The sequence below is a fragment of the Simochromis diagramma genome, unplaced genomic scaffold (genome assembly GCF_900408965.1).
Source record: "Simochromis diagramma unplaced genomic scaffold, fSimDia1.1 OVJJ01000304.1, whole genome shotgun sequence".
NCBI lineage: Eukaryota > Metazoa > Chordata > Actinopteri > Cichliformes > Cichlidae > Simochromis > Simochromis diagramma.
This window is the reverse complement of record NW_024387030.1, coordinates 4,629,872-4,638,726: the sequence shown is the minus strand read 5'-3', so window position 1 is coordinate 4,638,726 and position 8,855 is coordinate 4,629,872. Positions and strand designations below refer to the sequence as shown.

At 41.4% G+C, this 8,855-nt stretch overlaps 1 protein-coding gene across 1 annotated transcript; it reads left to right on the top strand.

The window, feature by feature from the left end:
* Positions 1-1,219: 1,219 nt before the first annotated feature.
* sav1 (salvador family WW domain containing protein 1) lies at positions 1,220-8,779 on the top strand. The gene is made up of 5 exons (XM_040042156.1): positions 1,220-1,517; positions 2,193-2,681; positions 6,175-6,445; positions 6,564-6,719; positions 7,324-8,779. Exons 1-5 carry the CDS (start codon positions 1,403-1,405, stop codon positions 7,535-7,537), a joined length of 1,245 nt encoding a protein of 414 aa, XP_039898090.1. The 5' UTR covers positions 1,220-1,402; the 3' UTR covers positions 7,538-8,779.
* Positions 8,780-8,855: the final 76 nt, after the last annotated feature.

Below are 8,855 nucleotides of genomic sequence, written 5' to 3'. Positions count from 1 at the left end.
CATGCCAACCCTCCATGCCAGGAATGTCAAACTTATTTTACATTGTGGTCCTACATCCAGCTAAAGCTGTGGCCTAATAACATGCTAGAAGATGCCTCTTAATTATTCCTCTTTCCCTCAGTGCGTCTCAGTCTTTGCTGTCAAATTTCTTTATAATGTACGTTCTTTAGGTTTGTCTGAGTAAATGATTAAAGCTACAGAAAAAAAAAAACAATGGCATCCTACACTTTATACTGTAAATACAATTGTTGGGGGGGGGGGGGGTTGTTTTTAACTGTAGCTCCAATACAAAACAAATGTAAACAATGAAAGAAAACCATTTCGTGTCATTTGTTCAATACCTACTTTGGTGTATGAAAGGATAATGTTTTTTGTTTTTGTTTTTTAAGAGAAGCTGTAAAACTGGACAGTACAGAAAAAGAATCTCTGCAATTTCCACAGTGTTTAAGCCATCTAGTGGGTCAGTATAGACCCTTGAGAGGCCTGTTCCAACCCCTGAGCCATTTAACATCCCTGACATACAGGTGTGGCCAGAAATGTAGTCACTTTAGTCTAAAAGATCACCGTTTGCACAAAAAAGACATGCATTAAACAATATATATGAAAACGTGTATAAGTAAAGACAACAGAAAAAGATTTATACTGTACTGTAAATAAGCATGTTGTAAATTAATACAATGGATACTAAACTAGACATACAGTTGTGATTAGAAGTTTACATAGCCTACACTCATCATGAGCATGAAAGTCGTGGTGATTTTGGGCTGTTATTGATATCTTGAAGTGGATGTTTTTCTAGGATGAACTTATTGTAGAGCAGACATCTTTAATGATTAAAAAAACAAGAGTTGGGTGCAAGAGTTTGAATTTATTTTGGATTTTCTCCAATCCACACAGGCTCAAATATACACATATACCCCACTAGTATTTGGTTAAATGTCCTTAGTATACATTTTAATATGACTTTTATTTTGTTTTGAATATTTGTTTTACATTGTTTAGTTTCTAGAGGGGGGTTTGCTTCCATCTGTGCCGTTTTAGCCTAGTTTTTATTAGTTTCAGCTTTGCCATGTGAGTGATTAAATTTTGGGAAAAATTTAACGGATATTTTCTAACTATAGTACAGTTTTTTCTGAATCATATTTTTATATGTTTATACTGTGCTTATGTCACCGAAGGGCCCCACAGTGGTTTGTGCTCCTCTCTCCTCCAGATGGAAGGACTTCCCAGTAGTGGGACTGTACCCGCTGCAGCAGCACAGACGGCTTCAGTTAGCTGGCTAACTGCGGCTAGCTAATCCAAAGCTGCGGGGAAAAATGTTGACTTTCCGCGCTTTGCTAACTGGCCGGTATGGTTGCAAAGTCGAAGGATTGTGTCATGACTTTACCCCACCGTGCTGTTGATGTTTTCCGAGCCTGGAGTTATGCTCTCACGAAAGAAAAGTAAGAACGAAGCGTCCAAACCAGCCGAGGTACACGGGAAGTATGTGAAGAAGGAAACGTCGCCGCTCCTGAGAAGTAAGCGCAACAAGTGGTTAGCTTGTCAGTTAGCCCCGAATAGCATCACTTAGCTCGCTCGTTAAAGTTAAACACTGTTAAACCTTAGTTAGCTAGCATTAACAAATACTGTAAAACGACTCTGTGGGGACATTTATACTTGCTCCACGATTGTAAAAAACAGTTTAATGCTGTACAGTCTAACCAAACACAGCTACGATAATAGTTATTGTAGCTAAATGCTACATGAGCGCCAGTTGTAGTGCAGTAGTTACAAGATAATGCTTACAGCTTTAAATTACTCAGCTAAAGGCATATTATACTAGTAGATTTGTTTGGTTAAAAGTATTTTTAGTGTCTGTACTGACTTAGGATTATTGTGATAGCTGATGTTAAGCTGTTTCTATTAGAGTATCTATAGAAGTGTTATGAACGTTCACTCGACTGAAACTAGCAGTATTTTGTAGAAATGTGGGTATTACTAAATTACCTTCTCGTGTAAATGTTTTATTCGAGAGTCAGTTAATATTATAATTCAGGTATGAAAAGTAAAAGTACGCGATTTGGCTCCTATTAGTAAAATATTCTATTTTTATTATGGTGTTTTATTTATTTATTTTCAAGTCATCAGGCATGAGCAGCTCCCAGATATTGCGTTGCCTTTTATTGACATTTGCTCTGCTGACCTGGTTGCAGATCTTATGCCCTCCTTCATCCGTCATGGACCCACTATACCGAGACGCACAGAGGTCCCTCTGCCAGAAATGGTGCCTTCTTCCTACCCTTTGGCACCCAGCCGGGAACCTGTGGTGTCCCGTAACAAGAGTGTCCTCCGTACCCATGTGCAGAAGACTCCTCACGAGGTGGCCCGCACAGAGAGCCACCGCTTATCTGCACCTCCGTACCTGCCTCGCAGTCTGGGAGACATTTCGCATGAGTATGGAGGCTCATCACAGTCCTTCCTTACAGACGTGAGCCCCATGTCTGAGAATGGAGATGCCCGGTATTATTACCCCTCTGAACCTTATTATGAAAACCAGCAACATCAACAGCAGCAGCAGCGCCAGCCAAGGAGAGTCCCAGACCGCTTTCCTGAAGACTATAGATACTACGAGCACAATGAGCACAACTTCCAAAGACATCCCCGACAACATACTCCCCCAGCTCCAAACAGACCCCCTTCAGGTAGATTTTACATTATTTTGTGAAGCTCCCTTTTAACACTGTTCATGTCTTTATTTATATATTTTAAGGGAGGTTTAGTGATAAAAGCAAGAAACACCTAGTTTTAGAAAGTTTATGACTGACATCCCATCAGCAACTATACAACTTTTAAAATTTCCTCTTTTTTTTAACTTCTTTCTTTGGTGTATGGCAAGATGTAGCAGTATCAGTGGCTGTACTAATGTATAATTTCTGTTTTGAGTATTATGGATGGTTGTCCAACCACACAGAGGCCACTCTGAAAGGAATGCAGGCCACTAGTTGTCAAATTGAAAAGAGCAATTTCATTTCAGTCTTTATTTTACTGCTCTGTGTTGTAAACATTACGATGATGTAAGTGTAATTACATTGAGATTGGGGGGGCACGGGAATGCTTCTTGTCCTCCTCTTACCATAAAGACACTCTTATTTTGTGGCTGGCTTGTCAGCGTCATGTATACAGTTCAGTATTATGTCAGGCCTGCCTATCACGTAGCCTTGTTTGGAGTAAAGTTAAACAAGCATTAGAGGCTCTGCATTTTTCACCTCTGTGTTTGCTGAAACTTTCTGCCAGCAAACTAGTAATTTGCACACTGCCCCCAGTCAAATGTCTCAGCCTCAAACTGCTCGCTGGCATGAATCATCCTTGTTACGTATGTGCTGATCTCCTTATACTTACATTTGACACACAGTGAGGTTTGAGACGCTGCAGCATGTTTGTGTATGAAGCCCAGTCAGTACAATGCCGCTATATGTTATTACAGCGTGGCTCTGTGATGTAGTTGGTCACACATTTGCTTTAAGCTGAAATTATGGTTCAGTGGGGGTGGCATGCTGGCCCATCTACCTGCAGAGACCGTCTGTTGTTGGACAGTATCCAAAGTATGTTGTACAACCGGTCTGTGGGCTACTCTTGCTTGTCCTTTTGTTGGTCCATCAGGCAGCCGGGTAGAAGCACAAGCTAGCGCCCAAGCCCAGATAAGGAGGGTTGCATCACACAAGCATCTGTTGGAAAATCTCCGCCAATTCGGGTATGAAGGTTTTGTGTGGAAACCCCTTGGGAAATAAAAGAGTATATACTGTTTAAGTGGTGTCTTATACTATACTGAAGCCCCACACACCTGTTGTTTAAATCTCCTGTTCGCAAATGGCAGCCAGTTAAAAGAAAGAGGGGTTAGCTGTGGATGAAGTGAGGGGCTTTGTCAAGGCTTAACTCTTAATAGGGCACTCATTGAAATACTTGGAAATTCAAGTCAGGTTGTCCTGTTCTGTGACATGATTCTTTGACACAACAGCAGTTTCCCTCTTTCCATAAACAACCTGATCAGACAGCTGCAAAAAAAAAGGACGGAATGTTTTTGAGTCAATAAGTGTAGATTTACTGAAAACAAAAAATAACAAATAAATTGTAAATATCTACTAAGAATGGTAAATGGCCTGTATTTGTATAGCGCTTTCCTAGTCCCTAAGGACCCCAAAGCGCTTTACACAACCAGTCATTCACACACTGGTGATGGCAAGCTACAGGGTAGCCACAGCCACCCTGGGGCGCACTGACAGGGGCGAGGCTGCCGGACACTGGCGCCACCGGGCCCTCTGACCACCACCAGTAGGCAACGGGTGAAGTGTCTCGCCCAAGGACACAACGACCGGGACTGTCCAAGCCGGGGCTCGAACCGGCAACCTTCCAATTACAAGGCAAACTCCCAACTCTTGAGCCACGATCGCCCCAAAGAGCCACTGCTTAGAAGTGAAAAATGGTATTATTTGTACTGATTGTACCACTTTTGTTCCTTATATGTAATTGAGTCAAAGATAAATAAATAAAAAATAGTGAATTATTAAATAAATTTTAGTAGAAAAAGACTCGCAGTAAAAATAAAAAACTATATATGACTTTTAGGCATAATATAAAACTCAGGAAATCGCATGTTTTAACCTTCTCAATGGATCACTGTTTAATGTTATACAATGCTGTGGCATTATCCAGTGTACTATCGAACTTAAAGTCCTACATTATAACGTGCTATTTCTTAAAAAAGATGGGTCTACAAATGGCTTGACATCACTTGCACTAGTTTTAGGTCACAGGGAATATGATCAGATATGGTGTTGTCACTTTTCATGCCACAAATTTTACTAATTTGTGGAAATCCTACACAAAACAACACCTGTCTCAACATGTAGAACAATGTTGCAAACACATAATCTGAGCATTTCATTAATTTACCACTGTTTTGATGTTAGGACCACAGGTGTAGGAGTAGGTAGGGGTGAAGGTTTGGAAGTTTGAAAAGTTCTGGGCCACTGCAGATTTATCAGATGTCACTGTCTGTCACATAGCTTGATCTTCCCTGATTGGTTGGGAGAAAGTTCCACACCTCACAGACAGTCATATGCGGTTCCTCACCTGATAAAAGGGGTTGATATGAGACAATTGAGGCTTATTTTGAACTCGTGCAAAAAGCTGCTGAGCTACTAGAGTCCAGGTGTCAAACAGAAATGGCATAAGTTGTCCCTCTGCAAACCCTGAAAGGATGAGCCTGGTATAGTTAATCATATGTTATTTTCTTGTGTGTGATTGATGTTTTCATAAATTATCCCAGTCTCTCTCTCTCTCTCTCTCTCTCTCTCTCTCTCTCTCTCTCTCTCTCTCTCTCCTTTCCATGTTTTCAGTGGTGTTTTCCCTAACTTGATGTTATCAGTCTACCCACTTTGTTTCATTCAGCCCACCTCACTAATCTAAGAAATTCCTGTGATGTTTTGAGCTTTAGGTCTGCTGTGAGCATTTTTTTTCTGAAGGAAAGGGCAAACATGATGATCATGATGATGAGATGGGGGTGGTGTAGGAGGAGGAGTGCATTTCTGTGGAGCTCTCACACATTCCTTCCCTTCATTCAGCAGCTGGCAAAGAACTCCACCTCTGTTGCTGTCACTCTAGCGTAGAATTTATCAGATTGTAGCCGCCATTTCGCTGAGATCCTTTAGCGTTCCCCTGTATTTGGAATTCTTGGTTTCTGCAAGCTCATTTGCTTTGAGTCACGCTCATCCACATCCACACAGCTGTCGACTTGACATTCCTCGCTGACGTTATTCTCCAATAAAAGTACAGGACCCGCTGCATGAACCCTCTCTGCTGTCGGCTCTTACAGCCGTTTGTTCTCGCCCAGTGAAAGGCCCTGTGTGTATGGCTGGCCATGCAGAGCTCTCTGCCTTCCTGTATAAAAGTATCAACAATCCCATTTCCTACCATTCATCACACAGTGTCACTTGACACTGTGACACAAGTTTAAACTCTGTACTGTCCTCTGCTTTACATGACACTTTCCCACACAGGCAGTTTTTAAGAAATTTCTCCAAATATTTCTTCTTTCCCAGGGGCGCTGTTAGCCAGCAGCTGCTCCTCTGTATGATTGGTCAGACATCTCTGCCTCTCCCTTAGGGTTTCTAAAAAAGAAATGTTTGTTCTTCTCAGCCATAGGTCGAATACAGGCCAAGTCTCTGGGGAACCTGTCCAGTCTGACCGGGGAGGACCTCCCCCTTCCGGCCGGTTGGACCGTTGACTGGACCATCCGTGGCAGGAAGTACTACATCGACCACAACACTAACACTACACACTGGAGCCACCCTCTCGAGAGGGAGGGGCTCCCTCCAGGCTGGGAGAAGGTGGAGTCCGCTGAGTTTGGGGTCTACTATGTGGATCACATAAACAAGAGGGCACAATACCGTCATCCATGTGCTCCAAGGTATGAAGCATTAAAAAACGCTGCTTTTAGTTTTTTAAGCAACTAAAGTTCTACTATTTCTTTACTTAGTAGAAAATTTACCTCATCACAATAGAGATGATGTTTCTTTGTATTCTAGCGTACCTCGTTACGATCAGCCCCCACCACTACCACCTCCCGTGGCCTATCAGCCACGTCCTGCAGAGAGGAACCAGCCAGTCCTCGTGCCAGCTAACCCATACCACACAGCCGAGATCCCAGACTGGCTGCAGGTGTATGCTCGTGCACCACTCAAGTGAGTCTAACTCAGTCTTACCTGACATTTGTCTAGTTAATAGTATTCTGGTCAGTCAGTAATCGGTAAATGTACAAACAAAGGGAGGTACTAAAAGGAGGAATTTATGGAAGCCACTGGCGGGGGGGAATGCCACCCATAAGTCAAAATTTGGGGTTAGTATCTCAAAATTTCAACTTAATAAATCTAAGTTTCTTATTCTACTTTTTATTTAATCCTGGACATAATTTTTTTTTGATAGTAACCAAATAGGCAAGTTATTTTCAAGCTCTTACCAAAAGTGTAGAATCAGTATTTTTTGGTAGTTTTGGTCAATTGACCTTAATACTTATGGAAATGGAAAAGCATGATGTTTATCCTTAGGTACCTAAATATGTAATGTATTTATTGTATAGTGTTTTTTAATACCTCAAAAACATGTATGTTTATTTGTGGAAAACTGCATTCCAAATCGGTGTTTATTTCAGGGTTTGTACATATTGAATAGAGAAGCCCTGAAAAAAAATCTTACCAAATAAAAGTATTTTTGTCACAAAGAAGTGACTGATAGATCTTCAAACCTGTAACTTTAAAGGTACAGTGACTCTCCTCTCCTTTACATCAGGTACGACCACATCTTGAAGTGGGAGCTGTTCCAGCTGGCAGACCTGGACACGTACCAGGGAATGCTGAAGCTGCTCTTCATGAAGGAGCTCGAACACATCGTCAAGTCCTATGAGGCGTACCGGCAGGCGCTGCTGTCGGAGGTGGAGGCACGCAAACAGCGGCAACAGTGGTACGCCCAGCAGTCCAACAAGAACTTCATAGGGAACATGTGATGTGTGTGTGCGTGTGTGTGCAGCAGGGACTTCTCAGTGCCACACCTCTCTGAGGTTTCCTCAGTTTGGGAGCGGTCAGAGCTGCCTTTGAAATCATGATTGACTCTTAATTGCCTCTTTACCAAACACATCTGTGCCTTTGCTTGATCCAAATATATCAGCCAGGAGGTTGAGACACATATATGGCCAGGGTGGGGGCCATGTGACACTCCGTTTATGGATGACTGATAGAAACAAACAAAAAAAAAAAACACTAGAATGAAGAAAAAATGTGTTGCATCATGGGAAACTGCTTGTGGTTCCATTGAAAGCCACCGACCTGGGAAAATTGCTGTTTGAATTCCTTTTTTAAAGACTGAGAAGCACAGAGTGTGAAAAATCAGCTCTGGGTATTTGTTACAAAAGCATCCTGACATTGTGCCTTTAATAAAACAAAGTGCAGCAGTTTTACGTCTGCTCATATCGTGTATACGCCAGCTACTCCGTCATTTTTTCCTGTGGGAGAAAGCGACAGGCAGCTTTTTCTAATTTGACTTCATGGCTTCTTTCCTTTGCTCTGTTACTGTCATAAACTGAAACCACACAAAGAAAGTGTACATTGTTCCTTTTTTTATGACATACTTTTAAGACAATCCACCAAAACCTTAACAGATATATAATTTTACATTTTTCTTTTTTGATTGATGAAGCATCAGATTTGATGCGGTGGTTTGAGCGTCTCTCGGCATTATTGTTCGTCAGGAAAATTCACGTTTTTGTGCATTTAATTAAACACAAATAAGCTACTGGAACTTTTTTTTAAAGAAGTCACATTCATTTTGCCAAAAACTTTACTTTCCCTTTGTTTCAGTTTTTCATGCTTTATGTTTATGGCCTGACATCTTGCTTCACTGATATAACAGAAGTCCAGGTTCTTGGACACATATTCTACTGATCACTAATCAGTTTTTATCTCCTCTTAAGATACTCAGAAATGTTTTCTTACTTTTTTTGTCTACTGGAGACCAGTGATAATGTGTTATTCTCAGTATATAAAATGTTTAAGGAGTCCTGTGTATTAGAGGAACCTAAACATTTCTGAATGTCCTAATTGGGAGCAGTGGAATAGGTTTGTACAGAACATTGGGCTTCTCTTTGGGCCTCTATCACATCGCCTCAGAACAATGTCTACAGTTTGTTCATACCTGATTTTGTGAATTGCAATTACAGGACATAAGCAATAAAGTCTGCAGTGAAGAAAAAATACACGTATGGATGTACAGTTGTTGCCTCCTGCTGCTTGCCGGTCTTCCCACAGTGTTTTATAATGGCAGAGCCA

Coding starts and splice junctions, on each gene's coding strand:
- sav1 (XM_040042156.1), top strand. CDS start 1,403: ATGTTTTCCGAGCCTGGAGTTATGCTCTCACGAAAGAAAAGTAAGAAC. Junction 6,446..6,563: donor CGTCATCCATGTGCTCCAAG/GTATGAAGCATT, acceptor TTTGTATTCTAG/CGTACCTCGTTACGATCAGC. Junction 6,720..7,323: donor TATGCTCGTGCACCACTCAA/GTGAGTCTAACT, acceptor CCTTTACATCAG/GTACGACCACATCTTGAAGT.